Below are 22,030 nucleotides of genomic sequence, written 5' to 3'. Positions count from 1 at the left end.
CTCCTGCTAATTCATGGGGAAGCAGTAAGTATGTACTTTTTTTTTTTTTTTTACTCAATTCGTCTGCATTTTGCTTTTTCGGTAAATAGATAACGACAGTGTAACATGTCGTGTTTTGTACATTTGCAAGATTTTAAGGCAAAAACGTTAAAATTTAAAGAGTGTGTACTTTGTTTTTATCATGATTGTTGCTATTATACCGTTTACTAATGATAATAATTTGCAGTTTATTTGATTAAGTATAAAGAATTGTGGTAATACATTACTAAGAATTTCAGTTTAGACTAGCTGTGTTTTGACTATATACTCTGTCAGAAGAAATATTACATTTAAATGGTTTGCAATGCATTTATGCACAAGATGATTGTATGTGATTGCAGATAGCGAATACTACAAATCCCAGGCCTTGAGGAATGCCCAAGAGGCCTACCAGATTCATCAGGAGAGAGTGAGTAATTCACGCACATCCTTTATTAGATGCCCTAATTCACACAGCGCAACTGGCAGTAATGTCCAAATCTCCTCCTTTAGACGCGAATGTTCGATGAAGAGGCTAAAGACAGTCGCAGTGCGTCCCTGCATGCAGCTGGCAGCTTGTCCAAAGGAGCCGGCTCTGGGTTTGGAGAAAGCTACAGCCTTTCAAACCCATCCATCCGCGCAGATGAAGACATTCCTCAACCCACCATCTTCAACGGAAAACTCAAGGGCTACCAACTCAAAGGCATGAACTGGCTGGCTAACCTTTATGAACAGGTACACGTGTCTTATTTTATTTTTTTTATTGTTTTTTCTGACTTATGCTGCGCTTTTCTGAAACTCTCGGTATTCCTTTAGTTTGTTTTCATTACTATGAATTGGGCAGTTTTTAATGGCCAACAGTATAAAAGAAATCTTTATTAGTGTTTTGGTTAAGAAAATTTATGAATCTCTAGTGTAACATCACTAACATGATTCAGGGTTCGTTAGCATTGTTTTTTGTCAACATGTGTACAGTTTTAGGATGTTTTCTAATATTTTTTTTTCCTCCCCACTGAGTGATTTAATTCTTCTTCCCTTTTCTCTTTTGCTCTTCATTTCCACAGGGAATCAATGGAATCTTGGCAGATGAAATGGGACTGGGAAAGACAGTTCAGAGTATCGCTTTGTTGGCACACTTAGCAGAGGTGAGAGAGAGGACGGGGGGCCAAAAGGTTTCATTCACCACACTCTTCCAAAACACTTTGCGGAATATTCAGTTGACTCCACCATTGTTTTCGACTTGTGATAAAACATCTAAAAGGCAGCCTATTTGCACCTGCATCCTTTAAAGGGTCCCCAGTTTCTGGCTTTTTGCAGGTGCTGGAACATTTCAATGAATTAGTCATATGACTTCACTCCTCTGAAGAGCTGATTTGCCAGCTCTTTACATTTTTTAGTCTCACAACCCCAAAGGCCAAAAAAAAAAAAAAAAAAGGTGGAAATGCGAGCTTTTCAGTCAACTGTCGTTGGCAGGAAGGTGCATGCTGTGGGCTTCACAGGCCCTCCAGGACTTCCTGTTTTCTGGGTGCTGCTCACACAAGCACAGCAGACCACCTGTTGCGGTGGTTGACATTATATTTGCTTTTCTGTTCCTGCAACAGAGAGATAACATCTGGGGTCCATTCCTGATCATCTCTCCAGCGTCTACACTCAACAACTGGCATCAGGAGTTCACCCGCTTTGTGCCAAAATTCAAGGTGAGAACCCATCGTGGCTAAGCGAGCACACACACACTGAAACATCTGCAGAAGCACGTCCAAAGGAACTGCTGATTCGTCATTTCTGTTGTTCTTCCGCCAATGCATTTCTCTCTCCGCTTCTTAATGCAGTGGTTTGTTAGTTTTGACATTCTGAGAGCAAGCGCAGGTTACCAGATGAAATGTTATCTGGAGCTGTCCATTAGGGGGCAGTATTGTAGCACTGTTCGCATTGACACATAACTACATAGCTGTTTTTATTTTTGTTGAGTGATACATCTCAAAAAAATCATTTTGCATGCCATAACTGGCTCTTGAAAGACTGTGCGTAGCCAAAATATTATCAAATGCATCAATATGTCAGCTATGCTTGAACACACACACACACACAGTCAGTGATAAACATGACTCTTTGTTGTGTACGACATTCAGCTTTGCCCATTTTCTCAGCCAGTTTGGAAATAAATCAATTGCAGTTTGTTTTGCTAATGAGGTGTGAAAAGACCCCATTACACAATTTGAAGATAAGCTTCCTGAACATTCAAAGCAAGACTGACTGAAAACAATGGGAAAGCGGCTTGCGTTGAGCGACGTAATGATGTGTAAATCTTTTCACATCGCATTCTATATCTCAACAAGTGGGGCAGTGATTCATGTGCGATGTTATGCCTAGACATTTTCTCTGAGAACATCACTGTGGCTCTGTTTTTCCAGCATTGCTCAGTCTTAACTGTAGGGTTTTGTTTTTTTGCTTTAAACATGTTCACATGGGGATTATTTTGATCTATGAAGGTTTTCTGACAGAACACTGTTACTGATATGTCCCATAGGTGTTACCGTACTGGGGAAATCCTCACGATCGGAAAGTGATTCGGAAATTTTGGAGCCAGGTAAACATTGAAGGATACATCACCGTACATTTTGCAGCCAGTAAACTCAGCACTTTTTATCCTTTTAACTCTTAACGCTGTGTTTTGTCACACAGAAAACCCTTTACACGCAAAATGCACCATTCCACGTGGTCATCACGAGCTACCAGCTGGTGGTCCAAGATGTCAAGTACTTTCAGAGGGTCAAGTGGCAGTACATGGTTCTAGATGAAGCCCAGGCACTGAAAAGCAGCACAAGGTAAAGCATTATCATGGTGGCATTGATATTTGTGATCACAGGGTCACAGATTCATGTGTTGATGCGTGATATCTGATTTATCAGACTTTGTATTTAAAGATTTTATCTTACCCTTCTTTGGCAACTCAATAACTAGCCTGAGCATACAAACATTATTAAGATGTTTTAAATGCAGACCGGCCTTTTAACAACTTTACTAACCAATTATAATGTCATTCTGGCCAAAACACAAGTGTTGTAAAATAAATGACTCTTTTCTAGTCCCAGCAGTTCTAACTTGCACAGAATGCTGTGGCCATTTGTAAGTTTTCTTGTTTTTTTGTCAGAACAAATAAAGCCCTGCATGCTTTGGATAAGTGTCTTGAGAAATGCAAGTGAAAAAAGTTTGTAATAAATCAGCTAAAATATGCAGAACAAGGGAAACTGTTCTTTAAATCATTTGGTAAATCAACAAAAATGTCTGGAAAAATACAGTAACCGGTCTCTACGGTTTCACTAGTGTGTGTCATTTCTCGGCTCCTACTGGAGACCAGCCAAAATCAATAGACTGGCCAAACGTACAGCCACACACAAGCGATAATCCCAAAAAATGTAGTACATCCAGTGATTACATTAAATGAAGTGTTAAATGCAGATGATAAACATCTGTAGCTGTCACAGCAGGTGACGGTCCTGGTTTCTGTGCTTTTTCAGCGTTCGGTGGAAAATCCTCCTGCAGTTCCAGTGTCGGAACAGACTTCTGCTAACCGGGACGCCCATTCAGAACACAATGGCTGAGGTGAGCGACGTGTGTGTGTGTGTGTGTGTGTGTGTGTGTGTGTGTGTGTGTGTGTGTGTGTGTGTGTGTGTGGTTATCCGGGCAGAACTGTAAGAGACTGCATGTTTTCCTCTCAGCTGTGGGCCCTGCTGCATTTCATCATGCCTACGTTGTTCGATTCCCATGAAGAATTTAACGAGTGGTTCTCCAAGGACATAGAGAGCCATGCTGAAAACAAGTCTGCCATCGATGAGAGTGAGTACAGCAAAGGCTACTATTTTTTCCCCCTATTTTATATGTATGCTTTTTAGCTTATTTGAAAATAGGTGTACCAACACTGTTCTTCTATCCTGGCTCTATTTGCGTGTGATATGATTTGTAAGTAAACATAATTTTTTTTGTTGTTGTTTTTCAGACCAACTATCCAGATTGCATATGATCCTGAAGCCTTTTATGCTGCGCAGAATCAAGAAGGATGTGGAAAATGAACTCTCAGACAAGGTAGAAGAACCAAGAGTGTATTAACAATTAAGGGTGACACGACAATCTCATTTTTCAGTTTTCCTAAGGGCAAAAAAAGATGGGTTTCTTCCCCCCCAAGTGGTATCCTTCGTGTTATGCCACATTCCCTCTCCATATTTTAATCCCTATACTCTGCTAAGATAGTATAAGAAATATTTGATTTACAGTGGTCCCTCCTTTATCGCAGTAGTTACGTTCTAAAACTAACCCACGATAGGTGAAATCCGTGAAGTAGCCAACATTATTTTTTACAATTATTATTAAGGCTATAAAACCCCTCACTACACACTTTATACACTTTTCTCAGACAGGCGTGAACAATTTCCCACAATCTGTCTTGTTTAAACACTCTCAAAGCTCAAACCTTCGTAGAAAAATAAGTCCAGAAGTATAGAATCAAACCAAAGGAACCTGCAGGTGCCTTTGACAGTCCAAAATGTTTCGTCGACATTGTTGTTTGTTGGGGAGAAAAGTTACAAACATACAGTACACCACTCAGAGTCACATTGCTAGCGATCGAAGATTTATGTAAATTTGACAAGCTGAACGCATTCTGTACCGGACAGGAGACACGGCACGGAGATGATTGATTGAAAATGGTCTACAGCCGATCAGGATGCAGAACACAATGCTCTGTTTAAAAAAAAAAAAAAAAAAAAAAATAGAATAGAATAGAAAATATGTCCAAAAAAGAAGTGAGGATCTCAATAAATGAAATCTAATATGATGCAATAAAAGAGCTTAAAGCTAGAATAAATGCAGGTGTTGTGGTATTATGCTTGTCACCTCTCCTGGTTAAACATGGAGCCTTCCTCCATCTGTCTCTCTGTACACCTCATTGACAGAGAAAGTATTGTAATGAAGGTATGAGTGATGCTTGTGCTGGCAGATCCTCCTGACAGATGTTGGACCCGAGGTCACACACACACACACACACACGCAGTCGCTCATGCTCTGTGGGAGTCTCGAGGAATGGCAGAGTTCACCACTCCCCCACATCTGTCTTTTTCACTTTCCTTTGCACCCACATGTAGTCCTGCCAGCCCACTTCCCTCACTTCTCCGCTCTCCGCTGGTTCCTCTTTGTTTTGTCAGAACACTGAAAGCCAATACTAACCAGGAAAGTTCACTGGTGGTTCACGGTATGGTTTTATGGATTGTTACCGTTGGGTTTCACGGCTTTCATCAAAGCGTGGCACAAGATAAAACCAGAGATTTGAATGTTTGTTTAAAGACTGTTGGGCAAATGGCATGAAGTCCATACTCACATAACAGTTTGGGCTAAGCTCACAGGAAAACACTGTGTGTGTTCTAATGGGATAGAAATGCTGACTCAGAAAAATCAAAACCATTTTGTTCGGCTGACCAAAGGGGCGGGGACAATGTAAAGTTAATTTGAACTACACATGATGAAGCATCCTTCGTTGAGAACAATGATTCTGCAGCACAGTTTTAATAAGGCATTATTCTGCATGTATGTTATGTGACTTATATTTCTTTTTTTTTAATGTTTGAACTCTCCTTACCTTCTTCAGATTGAGATCCTGACCTACTGTCAGCTGACCTCCCGGCAAAGGTTGCTCTACCAGGCTCTGAGAAACAAGATCTCTATCGAGGATCTGCTGCAGTCCTCGATGGGCACGGCCCAGCAGGCTCACAGCACCACCTCCTCCCTCATGAATCTGGTCATGCAGTTTAGAAAGGTATGAGCTCTGATCCATATTTTATTGTCTTTATGGTATTCAATGCTAAAAATGTATGAAAACTAGAAGGGCACTTGAAGAGACCTATACGCTCAGCAAATAACTAGATATTCAAGAACAATAAATAAGACTATGGCTACGCATATGTTTGGATGTTTGAACAATAAATTGGTTACATCGCACAGCACATAACAATACGAACGAATTGCCAATCACAAAGTCATTGTGCAATGAGCAGACCCTAGGTAATCTTCTTTTCTGTCTGATATGACCAAAATATACAAAATGGACCAAATCTTTTATTTAGTATGACCTAAATTGCATAATTCATAGAGAAAGGGGGCCATTTTCACATAGATGCCATCACAAATTGTTCTTTAGGGGCCCTTTAAAAGCCTTGGACCCTAAGCAGTTCCCTGGCGTATGTGCTTGTGACAGGATTGTTAAAGTAATTGTGAAATCAGCACCGTAATGCTGCTCCAGCTGCTGAAAATTGGCCTGTTACTTTTTGGCACTAAAACAGACAAGCACTGATGTAAACATAACCTATTTAGTTATTATTAAGGTATAGTGGGTTTAAAAAATAAATTATATTAATTCTCATATTTTGGTTGGCTGTGGCTCAGGAGGTAGAGCAGGTCATCTGCTAATCAGAAGGTGGCTGGCTGCTCCAACCTGCATGCCAAAGTGTCCTTGTGCAAAATACTGAACTGCTGATGCGTTCTGCAGAGTGTGAATGTGTGACTATTGGGTAGGAAGCTCTTAAACGTGTGTTTGTGTGAAATTGGTGAAAAAGATATGTTGTATAAAGCAGTTTAATTGCTCAAGTAGAGTAGAAGTGCTTTATAAGAACCAGTCCATTTACCGTTTGTTGAGAATGTTAGTCTGATCCGAACAATGACTTGCCTGCACAAAACAAACATGCTGATTCCTGAACTCCAACTGTGCGTATGTTTGTGCGTAGCTCTGCAACCACCCTGACTTGTTTGAGCGTCAGGAGACCCGCTCACCTTTCCACATGTCCCTCAAGCCCTACGTCATGTGCAAGTTCCTCTACCGTCATGGCCTCATTCACACGGACAATCAGACCAGGAAAAAGTGAGTTCTTACACACAGAGACATTCACAGGATCACGTAATCTTCACTAATATTCACTTAATCCAATAATAGACGGTCTGTCAGAGTTTCTGTTAACAGTGTTTTAGGGTTACGTTTACATTTGAAATTACTGTGTAAACACTTTGAAAACTGTCTGTTTTTTTTCTTCAACAAATATTCAGCCTTGTGGACATAAGCTGACTTTGGGGCTCACAAGTGGTTATTATCCCAATTATAGATAGGAAAATAAGAATTTGTGTGGGTTGGACTGAGATCAGATGATCATGTCAAATTTAGGTTCAGGTCTGCTATCCCTCCTTTTTTTTTAAACTTTGGTGTAACCTGGTCTTTCTCTCCATGTCGTCCTCAGATTACTTCAAGTGCTGCTGTCTCCCTTCTCCCCGAATCACATACAGCAGTCTCTCTTTCACAGGAAAGGTGAGCACACGTCAAGCTCTCAGCTAGAATACAGACAGTTCTTGCTCAAACCAGGAGTTGGTTTTCTCCTGTGACGTGACCTGACATCCAAACCTCAGTTTCTGTCTTCTTAATTTGATGTTTCCATTAGGGATGCACTGATAATAAAATGATACTTATGATGGCAGTGGCTGATGATAACCTGTTGTCACACCAGTTTGGTGTTGGCTACATGTTCAGTCAGTGTGGTGAAGAACTGAAACACAGTTCAGCTATTTTTAATCAGAAATATTGTCAGAAAAACGGGCACAGGGGGCATTTTAAATACCTGTGTTTGCCTCCATCAATCAAAAGTGGTTAATCCCTGACTTCCATTAATCCATGCTTAACATTTTCTCCTTTTTTGATTTCTTTAGTGTCATGTTTCAAATATTTTAATTTTTTTTTTATTTGCCATTTTCAGGTGATGACAAAGGAAGCTGTTTCTCCTTCTTGCGTTTCATTGACGTGTCACCAGCTGAATTGTCCAATCTTATCCTCCAAGGCACCTTAGTAAGGTAGGCATCAAATAGGCTTTAGACTGCTCTAAATGCTCTGTTTCAGACGGATATTTTTACTCTTAGCTAAGTAAGATGTCAGTGAGAGTGGATATATATGACCTTATGTGACCTTATATGGTCATCTTAAGCACAGCCCCATCCTCCTGCTGTTAAATCCTTTTGTTTGTGAAGATTTGGGAAGTAAGTTGGCTTAAACAGTGGGTTGCCTTAAAGCCAAAGGGGTAAGCAAAATTACTGTAGTCCAATTTTAAACATTGAAAAGTTGTAAATCCACCTTAATTGAGGCTGAGCTTATGTATCACTTAAACCCATTTCTACAGTTTTTTTCCCATTTGTAACTTGAGTCTTCATTTCCTGCCTTTACAGGTGGTTAGCCCTTTTTCTGTCTCTGAAAGCTGCATACCGGCTCCATCATCAGCGCCTGTTCGACCTTGAAGAACAGGGCCAGGAGGAAGCCGGAGACGGGGAGGCTTGCAGAGGAAAGTTACAGCCAGGGATTAAGTGTCTGTCTCGCAAGGACCTGATTCTGTGGCTGAACCGACCCATTTCCTTCCCCAACATGCACAACAGTCCTGTTTTGCAGGTAAGAAACATCAAGGTGCATGCATGCTGATGGCAAGCTATACGCAAGAAATTCCTGAGTAGCCATCTGCAGTACACATTAATGTGTGGCAGAAATGAGAAACGCCAGTAAAGGATTCATGTCCTGCTGACAGTGCTGAAATTCTCTCCAGAGCATCAGCCGGTGTTTGGCCACACATCATGCTCTCTGCCCCAAGCTTCCTCTCCGTCCACAGGGACGCAATGTGGAACCTAATCCCTTTGTAGCCCTGTGACCCATTAATGTCGATTTCCCTCCTGGTATATGTTTCTATGACCTCGCAGCACACCATCTAGCTTCACTCTTACATCAGATGTGTAGAGGAAATCTCCTCAAAACATTGAACACCATTTCAAAAATATATATACAAAGTCTTGTATTAATAATTAAAACATATTGATCTGCTTTTAGTACAGACTTTCAGCTGGTTGTGAGGTCTGTCTGTGTGGATTAGTATACATGACCAGTGTGTTGCTGGTGTTTTATGACAAAATATGATTAGTGATGTGTAATGTTCGTCGGTAAAGATGATAAATGTAATACATACAGCAAAGCCTTTTCTCTACACGCAAATAGTTTCATGGGTACTGCTGAGACAGCACATTATTGCTTTGACTTTTTTTTTCTTTGTATTATTTGGCAATATGGAAATCTTATTGTTAGTACAGAAGTGGTGCAATGCCAGTTCAAATACAAAGAATAGTAAAAAATATATAATAATAAAAGCTCTACACTGTCACTGTTTAAAATTCCTGCTCCTTCACTTATCTGCTTAACTGAAAAGCCTAAAAAAATCATCAAGATTTCACTCAGCAAACTTCTAGCCATTGGCAGATACTTTCTGTATCACATTTCCACCCTTCCACCAATTCTAGCTTAACTTGTTGGGTGGAAAATACTCAGGAGTAAATGCTGCCGGGGGTAATTCCATCCTCCTCTTCCTTTCCCGGCCTCATCATGCTGGGTTAGGCAGCTGTCTAGCATCTTAGGTTCCCCCCTGGAGCTTCTCAACATATGAGAATAAGAATATTAGATGCAACTTCAAATATGAGCAAGGAATAGAAACTCGCAGACACCTGGAGAGTTTTTACTGTATGTGTGCTTTATGACCACGCTGACCCCAAACTCCTACTTGTAGAAATGACTCACTCCCGCAGTTCTTGCCAACTTCTTTTAACTCCTCATTTTTCTTTTAAAACTGCATGGAGCTGGCACACAGTGGCACTTCTTTCTGCTTGGCTCATCTCTCTCTGGCTGTGTACTTGACAGCGTGGCCAGTATTGCTTTCAGCTTTCCTTTTGCTTCTATCAAGGAATTGAGAAAACCGAGAGAACCAAGACGCGCACTATTATACCCAGAAAGCTGTGGGGGAGCTTTGGATTGGCTGTCTGTCCCTCTGTTTCACTCTCACTCCATCTCTGTTCCATCTCAGTGCTGAAACAGTCGTAATATACAAACAGCATGTTGTCTTTCTCTTAATGTCATCCATATCTACCATATGAAACTCTGCTTTTGTTTGTATCTGACATCATAATTATGTTTCACAACCATAAAGATGTGCTGATATGATTTTTGCATATTGTCAGCACATTTTTAAACTGTATTTTTTTTTTTTTTTTTGTCTTAACTGCAATCTGCTAACAATCGTAACATCCTCCTGTATGTTCAAAGAGGATGAAGCTTTCAGTGCTCAATGTGAAAATAATCTGTTCTTGCTGGGTTTGAAAAACTAACATCTTCCTTGGTGCATTGCTTTTGTGAAACACACACAAAGCATTATGGCCTTCAACAAAGAAAATGAAGAAAAAATTGTAGTTGCTAAGCACTGCCTGAGTTGGTCTGACACTGATAGTTGATTTATTTATTTTTTTATCTGCCATTAGATGGCACTGTGTACCCATAATCTCACACACGTCACACAAAAGCAGACATTACCATATTCCTTTAAAAACCTACCATTCTGTAATACTCTACTATACTTTGTTCCAAATGAATGTTTGTGTTTACCACAGTGTTTTATCCTGATGCCCACATGCTGTGACATGTGGAGTTTAAACCATATAGGCTGCAGTAATCTTACATTTCACATAGCAATTTCAGCCTTAAGTTGAAATGTTATGTAATATCTTTGGATAAAAGCCAGATAAACTTAAATATAATGTGAAAACAGCTTATAAAACGATGAGCACTGAACTCAGTGAGCTTTGTATGATCCTACTTTGTTTACTTCTGTTTGCAGTTCCTCTCTTTTCTGCTTAAACAAAATCATTGATTCATTGTGGTGATTTCTGTATATGCTTTTCAGGATTTGGTGTTCACGGCCTCCAGGCCCGGCGTGGTGGGGCACACAGATGTGAAGGTCCACTGCAGAAAATTGGGCACCTTTACAATCCAATCCTGCCAGCCCACGCTGCCACCTAAGTTCCTGCTAGCCGCCACACCCAGGGTATGTGTATAAGAGCAACAAACAGACTGAGGAGGACACACTTGGAAGTCCTGCCTGTCTGTATGTGATGACAGTCGGGGTTGTGTGCTGGCGCGCTTAAAACAGCTAAGCATTTGGGTGGTCGTGGAAGAGGGAAGCGCTGTGAACAATGCTTTTGTGGCTTTTTAACAATGAGAAGCTCTTATCTGTGAAATGTTTGTATGACTGTGTGTGGTTGGGGTACAGGAGGTCAACACTGTGACTCCCAGCTGCACTTAAAACAAACGGAGTCTCCAAAAAAGGGCTTCTTGCTCAGGTTATTCAGTAGTTGTTCAGCTTCCTCTTGCCCCCTCACCTCCTCCTCCCCCTACACACACAAACATACGCAGATGCAGAAGTTGCTGATTCAGTGAAACCAGGACTGCATGCATCGACATCTCTCCATCTACAGCTTGAATCTCTCTGGAGCAAAGTTATCAGTTTGTTAAAGAAAAAAAAAAAAGAAGTCTTAAAAACCGAGCCTATGTCAGCGTACAGTATTTGTGCTTTGCCATCGTAAAATGTTGTTTCTATCCATCATGCAATGCTGTCTTTTGTTTCCAAGGTGACAGCAGTACCCATGGAGCGCTATTGTAACGACCGCAGTGCTGAATACGAGTGGCAGGTGACACGCAGCGGAGGAGGCCCGATTTTTAAACAGTGTTTCCTGTACGGCTCTCCTGAACTGGCATCAGAATGGCGTGTGAGGGCTAATGCCTTTCACCCACAATGCCCTGGGGGTGTGATGGCCCTCTATCCCCGCCATGGATGGTCCTTTATACGGATACCTGGTAAGTCCTGTCTCTGTGTGTGTGTGTGTGTGTGTGTGTGTGTGTGTGTGTGTGTGTGTGTGTGTGTTACTACTGAACATTCAAATGAGTCCCCCTGGTCTCATGCACAGCTTTTCACACTAGGCTATCAAATCCCATAAGTAAATGTCCCACAATTTGCAGTCTAACAAATAGATGTATTAGATGTAGCATGTAACAGCAATGACTGTTCAAGGGACAGCTAATCTGAAGAAAGTTTGCTTATGTGGAGAGAGATACAGAGCTTGTTTAGGGCAGTAAATGAGGTAAGTTTAGCTCCACACAGAGGTGACCAATAACAGTAAATAGTGGATATCCTCTTTTATAGAATAGTGAGTAATAGAGGCCCGTGGGAGAATCCATAGATCTTAGTCCTGGGTCAGGAGGGCAGGGCAAGCAACATCACCCTCCACTATCTCTACCTGTAGGTCACACAGTGACTTCCCAGGGAACTGCTGAGATAAAGGGCTTCTGCAGAGGTTCACAACACATACCAGCAATTTCCATTGAATTATGAGATTCAATGGAAAGATTGTGTTTTGTTTTGGGGGGGGTTTGTCCAAGTGAATTTATGGCTTAGCAGACCTTTATCAGAAAAGATTGGCTTGTTGAGCAAAGGGTTAGCTGCAGCACACTAAAAGGTGATTCACCACCAGGCTTCAGATGACTGATGGATGTCTAAGGTGAGAGAGGCCGCTACCTTCTTACAGAAAGCACATCCGTTCTCAGTGACCTAATGAAGGGGTCTCTGATAAACTCTGTTATGGATTATGATGACTGTTTTGTCAAATTGTCCCAGCGCAGCAGACACTGGATACCTTGTTTGATAAGCCTGCAGTGCGCTCATTTAACAACCTTTAGTACTTTCTGAGGTGCACTGTAAAACAACAGCTTCTCTAAAAATCATAATAGGTCCTTTAGATCCTGTCAGATAAATAATAATAAAGCTTAGTCCTTTTTTTAAGCTCCTGTGTATACATGTGCTTGTGAGAGCGTTTCTGTGTAAAAGTGAGAAACACAACAAGTATTTGTTTGTCTGTGTGAGAACAGCCTGAAAGCTCTTGTGAAGTTATACGGAGGCAGACAAAGCGAGGAAGTTTAGCTACTGGTCATTGTTCAAGTGCTCAGTTAGGTAACACTAATAGATGGTCTGCCTGTGTGCGAGTGAGTGTGTGTATATGTGTGTTGTTTATGTACAGTCGAGCCCATTAAGTGACGTGTGCGGTGCTCACACGGGGACCGAGGTGTCTCTCAGCCCTCCGCACACACTCTCCCACGCTCAGGGGGACAAGCTTTTACCTCTGTCTCTCCTTCACTAACAGACAGGACGGTGCGCTGGGCTGAAATCAGTATCTGGCCACGGGCTCTCAGTCCGTCTGGTCTCCCACTTCTTTCTCAGCCTCAGTAGGAAGGAAATGACCCAACACTCAGGCACCCGTCCTCCGCTGAACACATTGTTGCCACATCAAGGCTCAGATATGTACAGTAGCTCAGCTGAAGTTTCCCACCCTCCGTCTCCTCCGCACTCCCAGCCCCACACCTTTAGAACAAATGGCAGAGCTGAATAACTGTTTGTTTTGAGCGCCATGGCGTGAGTACAGCTGCCCACTGATATCGATGGAGGAATCTAATCAGAGGACTTATTAGGAATCAGGCCATAGAGGAGGAAAAAACAATGGGCTGTAACATTTTGGACCGTACATTATTTTTTGTTTGTTTGTTTATTTGTTTTGATGTCATTGTAATTGTATTATTTCCTTGAAAGAAAAAAGAGAGAGAATTAATTACATGTAAAAAATGTTAACACCGATGATGACACGATGCTTCTGTATGTCTCTGAAAGAAAGCAACATGTATTATCGGCTCAAAAATGAAGCCCAAGCAGCCACACTGTCTTCTCCACGGAGACATGGCAGAAAAAGAAGATTGGACTCTAGTTACAGAGAAATTCTGGGCTTGTTTTCTTGCCAAATTAGTTTAGTTTGCTTTGTGAAAATTCTACTCCTCGCAACCACTCAATTTAAAAAAAAAAAAATTCAAATGGAGACAGATTTGAAGTTTAAAAGAAACTTTAAGTTCCACAGAAATAGCTTTCCTTGCTGTCTGTGTGGCCTCTGTCTCCCTCGCATTAATTAGAAGCAGCCACTCCACAAAATAACGGGCTTCTCACTATAGCACCGACTCTTTAACTCTTTTTCTAGCTTTATTGTGTACTGTTAAACGACTGTTGCTGCCGTGAAGGAATCTCTGAAGGAGATGGTTGGCAGGTTGTGGAGCTGTTTTTTGGTTGTTGTTGGGGTTTTTTTTTAGCTGCATTAGAGAGCACACAGGAGTCTGTGTGCGCGTACTTCCATATCCATCAGTAAAGTTCTGGCCCTGCCATTCACATTAGGCTGTGGGAAATGCAGTTCTGCCTTCCTGTCCCTTCAAAGAAACTCTGCTCTCCACCAAAATGGCAGGAAGCTTCCCCGGCCCTCTGATAGACAGGCACAAAACAACACAGACTGCCAGCCTCACCACATCACCGTCTGACTCTGCCCCTTTTAATCTGCATTAAGCTGGCACCGGTGTCCGTCTGTGGAATTCAGCTTTTTTCTTTTTTTTTGCTAGCAATGAAAAACAAAACATACAGCCAAGTGTGTAAAGGGATTGTGATTTCCTAGTCCAATTTATGGCTATAAATGTGTCCACAAGAAAGAGCAAATTTAAAAAAAAAAATCCAGTGTAGACTGAAGGGGGAGACATTAGCCACATTATTTTTCTATGCTGGGATCTTTAAACATGGAAGCCAAGTAATCTTTGTGCTTTGATCTGTGGTAAGTTCTGAGTCAATGCCAGCCAAGGGTAACTAGCAGTAATCTGTCTTAATGACAGAGTTCAGAGTGGGCCGCTGTGGTGTGGTGCGGTGAGGTTCCCCAGCGAAACTTGGGAGTCTTCATCAGACTGTCTGTCTCTTCCGCTGCTTTAACGACTCCTAGAGAACCAAAAGAAGCGTTCCTCTTGCATGTTTGAGGGGAGGCGGTGGTGTATGTGTGAACATGTTCCATATATGCCCCTCCATCGCTCAGACTCAGCCACACTTAGTTGTGCAAGCATATTTTTTTCTTTTAAGGGAATTTATGTTCTTCTTTTTTTTTTTTTTAATGACTCTCTTTCAGGCTCCAGAGCAGAGATGCTGCTTTCTGGATGCAGACAGACTTTGTTTGGGGGGGTTGTAAATCTTCACTAAATTCTCCTGTTTTCTGTCGGGCTTCTCACTTCCTAGCTTTCAAATCCTCCCACTGGCATCTGGCTCTTAGCTGTACTGATGCTGTCGCTGTAAGAAAATTAAGTTTCACTCTGATTTTTGTCAATATATGCAGAAGCAGCAAAGTAGTGTCAGGCTAATATTTCCATCATCAGCGCTGCTGAACAAGTGTTGCTCATTGACTTATTGATTGCCCAGTGTAATGTATCATTGTACAGTGAGGGGCTGGTGCTTGGTTCGATCGTTGATTCGACCTGTTCTGTGGCCTCCCATCTGTCTCTCTTTCTCACATAACCATTCATCCATCTTCCTTCACTAACTCCTTTTCTGCAAAATTGCTGTTCTTCATCACATCTGGCTCACTTCCCTCCGTGTTCAGGGCAGCTCCCCACTTGGCTTTGGCAGACAACAGCAGCAGAGGGGAAGGAAACAGAGGACAGCATAGAAGATTGTAGCGGCGTATTAATGAAATTAGCGCCATAGTTGGTTTGGGAGTATCAGGCGCCAGGCACCAGGGCTGGGCCGGGGTTAATTAGCTGGCAGCAGGCCTCTAATTGGGTCAGGACCATGTCAGACCCCTGGCTCTGGCCCTGCAGGGATTGGATTACAACGTCGGGGGACAGACAGCAGGGGGAGGAAAGGGGCGAGCGAGAGAGGGTGTGTATCGTGGAGTGGGAGGGTGAGTGTAGAAGTGGAGGAGGGAAGGATGGAGAGGCTGCTGGAGGGTGCTACAGTGGATGTAGTAGAATGGGGGTGTGAGGAGGGACAAGGGAGTGCAGCTTAATCTGCCAGCAGGCGGTAAGCATGAAGGAGATGGGGAGGGCCTGGCTGGGTGAATACCTCTGTTAGACTGGATTGGATTGAAGCGGGTGGTGGTGGCGAGGAGGGGGGTGCTGTGAAAGGGGGGCAGGGCAGGTGGTGAAGCTTGATATGTGTATCCATAGCAACGGCAGAGTGGTGTGACACCACATGGGATTTGCTCGTGTTTTGGGGTGTGGTCTTATCGCAGTCCTCATCCCTGTCAGGCCATGATTTTAAAGTTGTTTTGTGCCCCCCCCCCCCTTTTTTTTTTTTTCTTGCTTTCAGTTTTACTCCACATTTTGATCTACACACCACAACATATTTGGACATGATCTCTTTGTTTGCAATCAGCTACATAATATTGCTGTTGCTATGTCAATGAATTTTAGTGACTCTTTCGAGCCAACACACTGTTTGTTTTTTTTTTAGCTGTATCGACCTTTTCATTTAAATTCCTCCAAACCGTCCATAATTCATGGTACATGCGTAGTTACTATATCCAGTTTGCTCACGCTTAAGGGCAGTGGTCCTGCATTTCATTGCCACCACATGTAGCTTATAATGTAAGCATAAGTGTTACATTGGAATGAGACAGACCACCAAAGTCCTCCCAAATTGTAATTATTCATTTTCTTGGCTTCCCTTTTATAGAGTATAGCAGCAATATGAAACTGGGGTTTTCTCAATGCAGTACTAAATGCTTGAACTCTGCAACCTCTCTATAAGCCACATTGCTGTGGGACGATTTTTTTCTGCCTGTTTTCTTGCTTGCCTTTCTTTCTTTCCTTTTTTATTGTCTTTGTGTTAATAATTTCTCTGTGTATGAATGCAACTCAGAATTCAATATGGTGATGATCAAGTGATGCCGATAAGCAACTACCAAATGCTGTATCATGGTCACCGGTGTCATCAAACACCAGAAGGTTGCTTTCTTAAGGAGCAGAGCAGCTTCCCTATTAATGGTCTCCCTCATAATCCAGTCATAAACAAAAGGATTATTGTGACTGACACGTCTCTGTATACAAGAATAATAGTATCCAACTGTTTAATATGGGATTTTCTCATTGCCTGTTAATGCCATTCAAGACTTAGTTTAAGTACATGCAACATTTAGTCCTCTTTGGCCAGAAAAATCCTCAGATAGGGGCTTTTAACCTGTCTTAAAACATGACACTGGAGTCTGGAGGCTTAAATATAATCTCCTAAACAGAAACAGATCAGTAGCAGGGGTTTAGCAGTGTTGTCTTATATGAGTATTTGTGTCTCTGCCAAGTGGTGGTTTTGCGCCTGGGTGGTTGGCAGCGTGGCCCGCAAGTGTTAGTCAGTGCCCTTGACTGAGCAGCGGCCCTGGTTAGACTGGCACCTGCGGCCGGGAGGCCCTGTCTGATCTCAGCCACAACATCACCGCCACCACCACCAGGCTAATCCAGCTTCGCTGTAGCCGGAGCCACCACAGACCCCCTTTCCTCTCCGTCTGTCCCTCTCTGTCTGGACCATTTTTTTTTCTGTTCTGCATGTCTAATCTGCTGCATGCCGGCCTCTCTTGTCTTTTACTTTCTCAGTCCATTAACTTTCTTGACGCCAAGGCCAATTACAGGCCTTTCACGGAAGGGTACATTGTGTATCTCATGGTTTGCGGTGCACTGGGCTCTTTGTACAAACCGAATAGAACCACAGCAATGCACAACTGCCTATTTTAGAGTAAATAAAGTGTCACATCGAATCTGCTTCAGTTGTACTTTAATGCCTTTAGCTATAGGTGTATTATTTAAGCCATTCATTATCCTCCTTAAAGCATTTCCTATGTCATTTCACAATTTTTCAATATTTTGTGAGTTAGCTCAATTCATTGTAGGTGTTTTCTCTTTTGTATTTACAATATAATGAGAAAAGATACTGATGTGGAAGAACGCATGTCATTTACTAAATGTAGACCCCTGTTACACCTTTAATTTTACATAATGACAGGAGATAAAACGCTCATCCTGCTAACCAAATCTTTCTAGCAAGTCTTGCCCTTTGGCAGCCATCTTGGTAATGCCCCCAAGCAGCTATTTGGGTATTTCGAAGCCTCTGTCTGAATAAGGAGAGAGCGTACCTAATATCAGGACATAACAGCTGTATATTTAAAATGTTCAGCTAAACCCATTACACACACCATGCATGTGCAAAGCTTCATAACATTACAGCTTTTTAACAGCTCAGCCAGCAGTGCAGTAACTATCAGCTTCTTTCTACCAGAGCACTGAACAAGTACCATTCTAATTCAGCCTGTATGATAAACTGTGAAAACATGCAGTACACATACATCTTTTCTTCTATAATGACTAGATGCGCCCTCTACAAAGCTGAAACTGTGGGTGTAGCAAAAGCACGGTTGGCTCACATGCTTTCCAGTTTGACTGTTAGAGAAGTCTCCTATAGATTTTTTTTTTCCCATGTCTCCTTCTTTAAAATGTCTCTTTATAAGACCTTCCTTTCAGTTGAGCTGGTTCCAGGTGTTGTTGGTGAACTTCTTTGTTTATTGTAATGGCGTAAAGTACTTGCGTGATACTGCGTTAGTAGTGCGTAGGTGCTACGTAGAGCTTTGCAGACCCACATTTACATGTTGCTATCTACGCCATGCATGGAAAAACCAGTAATGTGGGCTACTCTTATTTATGCAAGTGCTGTTGATCGTCTTTAAGCTTGCTCTAGCTGCAAAGGAGACAGTAGTCATGTTATACAATGAAATTCTTAGCAGTGGAGTGAAACTGTTTAAAACAAAACTATTCACTGCAGCCATTGTCTGCGTTTCTCCTACGTGATTCTTTGATATTTTGCACTTCTTCCTCTACGTGGCAAACTCCACTGTGGTCTCGCTCTTTCATGTTCAAGCCAACTTTTTGACCGGTCAACACACAAACCTTTGCATAATCCTCTTTTCTGCAAATGGAAAAAAATACAGGATACTTGACAAAAAAGCTACGCGCCTCAGAAAACATTAACCTTTTTCAGCTTTTCAGCTGTCCAGAAGAAAAATACAACAAGCGAAATTAAAGACATGTATGAATTTAATCCAGAACAAATTTTGCCAGCGTATTCCCAGGAGCTGTAGGTTGTGAGTGTGAGTGAGACCAGGACTGGATGTATTTGACAGGCTGACACCACTCCACAGTGACCTGTAGGTGAGCTCTCCAATACTTCCCCAGAGCATTTCACCTATTCATCTGTTCTATTAGTTCCTCTTTAACACCTCTGCCAGGCCTGACATTTTTTCAGAAGGTTATACTAAAAGGTCACAGGTCAGGGTTCAGTCCAAGTATAAATTAGCATAGAAAGGTCTCCTTAAAAAAAGATCTATGTGAGATTGTGGGTCTGTGGTACATTTTAACACAGGTGTATATTTCAATTTTTTTTGCATGTTTCAAATATGTTCCAGGAGGCTATTCTTTTTGAAGGTATCCCAGTCTGTTTTTTGCTTTTTGGAGAATGTGTTTTGAATTAATGGCCGAAGCAAAGTGAAGAAATAACACTGGGAAATATTTGTAAGCCCAGGTTTGCAGCGCACAAAAGGGCTTGGGGGACAGGAGTCCACCTCTTATGTAAGACGGTCAAGCCTCACTCTCCCATAGGGACTCTCTTCTAATCCTGACCTGACCCTGTCCCCTGACCCTGGACCTGGCCTTAGGTTCTTCCTACTCAGGGCCACGACCTCTCGGTCAAACACCATCGTGTGCCTGTCACAGGGTCGAATGCAGGCACAGCTTTTTCCTTATTCTATCATTGTGTCAGATGACGTTAATTCCTCATCAGCTGGACATCGAGGAAACCACTTCAGCAGCAGACCCAGGGTCAGAACACCCCCCTCTTTCCCATTGCTCTTGTCGGTAAATCATTTGAAGGCCAGCGAATACCTGATGTGGTATCAACAGAAACGTGACCAACTGCCAGGCCTGTTTGTTCACCTTTTGTGCTTTTGTCTAAAATGGAGTGTAAATCACTTTTTCCTCAGAGTTTCACTTTGTCTCTTATTCTCTCTGCTCTCAGCAACAGCACAGTCAATCAGGGCACAGGCTTTATTTAAACGGTCACTAAATTAGGGCCAGATCTAGGAGGATCGACCCCCCCCCCCCAGCTCTATCTGTTCTGGTGAAAAGGGTTATTCAAGAGTCTTATCTAACTTCTAAATTGATTGGAGTTTGTTTTTTTAACTTTGTAAGTAAGCAGATATTTTATTGTGTCAACTCACTAAATATTTTCAGTGATTAATGTGATTTCATCACACAGCTACTTACTGAGAGTAACATGGAAAAGTTGCTGTGTTGCCACCCGGGTGGTTTGTGTGGTAAAACTTTCTTTCCCTCTTTCAGATAAGGAAAGCCTGATTACAGAAAGTGGAAAGCTCCACACCTTGGATATCCTGTTGAGTCGACTAAAGGCTCAGGGACACAGAGTCCTCATCTACTCTCAGATGACTCGCATGATAGACCTGCTTGAGGTATAAAAGCACACATACACGGCATACATCTATAAATAGAACAGTTTGTTCCTCATTTTCATTACCTTTGCCCCTTTACAGCTCTGCTCGCTCTATTCATATCTATTCTATTTATAAGTTACCCTCACACTATTGCTAAGTGTAGAAAAAGTAACGTCCTGAATTCCATTCAGTAATATGTAACCTGAAGGTGAGTTAAATCTTTTAGATATCTGCATAAATCAATTCCAAGTTTCCAAGTAAGTTGTTTAAGCTCCTCACCCGAGCAGTGTAACCGTTGGGGTGTGGCGCTACAGCACCTCTAAACCACCTGCCTGTCCCTCGTTGGTGCACTCATTAGACTGCTAATTAACAGGTCAGGACTAATTAGAGGGGTCTCATCTGCAGGGGAGGCAGCCAGATGGGAGGGATAACTGGGTGAAATAAGGAAAGCGGGGAAGTGGAGGGGAAATGGGTGATGGGAGTGGCAGGGTCTTTGGGGTTAGAGGAGAAGGAAATAACATGAAAACCGAGACAAAGGTAGATGGATGAGGAAAAGGTGGGAACAAATAAACGATCACAAAATCCGTTTTTCCCGGTTTGAGCTTGATAAATGAACCCGTATTACTTTTACCCACATGCATGTTTTTCTTTTCAACTTCTTAGTTAGTTATAATCTTATTGGAAGGTCAGAGGCTGTCAGTTTGGAATCCAAGATGAAGATCGAAGTGCATTACTGCTCTCCCTACAGGAATATAATGCTGAAACACAGCCCTGACAGTGATTATGTGTCGACAGCCTCGGTGTACTCTGTTGTTGCCTCCATATTTGTTGCAAACATCACTATGGAGCCAAAAGCCTCTCGCATGATGTCATTCTGTCCCTATTCACACAGTGCAGAGCCAGTTCCACAGCCAAATGCTTTGATGGTAGATGGACCTGGCCCAGGTGGCTAAGGACCGTCTTCCTGTGTGTCTGGAAAACAGCAAGAATGCCTCGTGTTAAAGGCCACTGGAAAACGGCAGTGATGAGAATGCTCAAGATGGCTTCGATAATGCTGGCTAGTCATTCTGCTTTAGTGTTCTTCTCACTGATTGCCCCACCTATAGTTGTTCCCTCTAGCTATGATTTAATGAGACAACATTACAGCGCCCTGTGTATCACAGAAGTCATTGTGTATAAGTGACCTCATAATGCAATGGGAGGTGGGCGTTGGTTGAGGGGGAGGTTGTATATGACAGCATCTCCTCTGCTAATGGGCTCAAGGCAATCACGGATGAAATCATACATTCACCCAATTTGGCTTCAGTGTTTTTTTTTTTTTCCTTTTCCATGTTTGTCATTGGTCATAGCTAAAAAAATAAATAAATCTGCAGATGGAGTTCATTATCTGAAAGTGAGTCTCTGACTAAGAGAGAGAGTGCGGGAGAAGTTGATGCTGATCTGTGTCATTATCATCATTGTTATCATCACTAGTCGGCTGCCGGTTCTTCTGGTGACATCACGCGGTCAGTTGATGGATCATTAAGATTCGGGTGGCCCAAAGAAAAATAACACTGTTTGCTTTCTTTGGCAGCAGCTGATAGTGTAGCGGGACCACGGAGTCACTGCCTTCCTATTTAAGCTGAGTTTTTTTTAGACATCATTTTACTGCAAAGTCTGCAAAGCTTAAAATGCAGGAATGAGGGGAAATGCCCACAGTCTCTTGGAACTGCTGCCAAACCAGAATAGAATTTTGTCTGTAAATGAA

General features: G+C 42.2%; 1 protein-coding gene across 3 annotated transcripts in view; it reads left to right on the top strand.

Moving 5' to 3' along the window:
* Positions 1-22,030, top strand: part of ino80 (INO80 complex ATPase subunit) — a 38,566-nt gene that overhangs the window by 5,758 nt on the left and 10,778 nt on the right. For all 3 annotated transcript variants that reach the window (XM_086263640.1, XM_086263639.1, XM_086263641.1), the window contains exons 12-28: positions 381-448; positions 532-753; positions 1,083-1,163; positions 1,620-1,715; positions 2,546-2,605; positions 2,701-2,843; positions 3,537-3,621; positions 3,738-3,855; positions 4,016-4,101; positions 5,657-5,824; positions 6,789-6,922; positions 7,293-7,360; positions 7,803-7,896; positions 8,266-8,482; positions 10,806-10,946; positions 11,530-11,755; positions 20,174-20,301. In XM_086263640.1, the coding sequence (XP_086119766.1) occupies positions 381-448; positions 532-753; positions 1,083-1,163; positions 1,620-1,715; positions 2,546-2,605; positions 2,701-2,843; positions 3,537-3,621; positions 3,738-3,855; positions 4,016-4,101; positions 5,657-5,824; positions 6,789-6,922; positions 7,293-7,360; positions 7,803-7,896; positions 8,266-8,482; positions 10,806-10,946; positions 11,530-11,755; positions 20,174-20,301 (2,135 nt within the window). The remainder of the gene's footprint in view (positions 1-380; positions 449-531; positions 754-1,082; positions 1,164-1,619; positions 1,716-2,545; positions 2,606-2,700; positions 2,844-3,536; positions 3,622-3,737; positions 3,856-4,015; positions 4,102-5,656; positions 5,825-6,788; positions 6,923-7,292; positions 7,361-7,802; positions 7,897-8,265; positions 8,483-10,805; positions 10,947-11,529; positions 11,756-20,173; positions 20,302-22,030) is intronic.

Source organism: Aulonocara sp. 'chitande type north' Nkhata Bay, linkage group LG15 (genome assembly GCF_057382095.1).
Source record: "Aulonocara sp. 'chitande type north' Nkhata Bay isolate Kocher_YH1m ecotype deep benthic linkage group LG15, A_spYH_male_GT1.1, whole genome shotgun sequence".
Lineage (NCBI taxonomy): Eukaryota > Metazoa > Chordata > Actinopteri > Cichliformes > Cichlidae > Aulonocara > Aulonocara sp. 'chitande type north' Nkhata Bay.
This window is presented reverse-complemented; position numbering and strand designations above follow the sequence as displayed.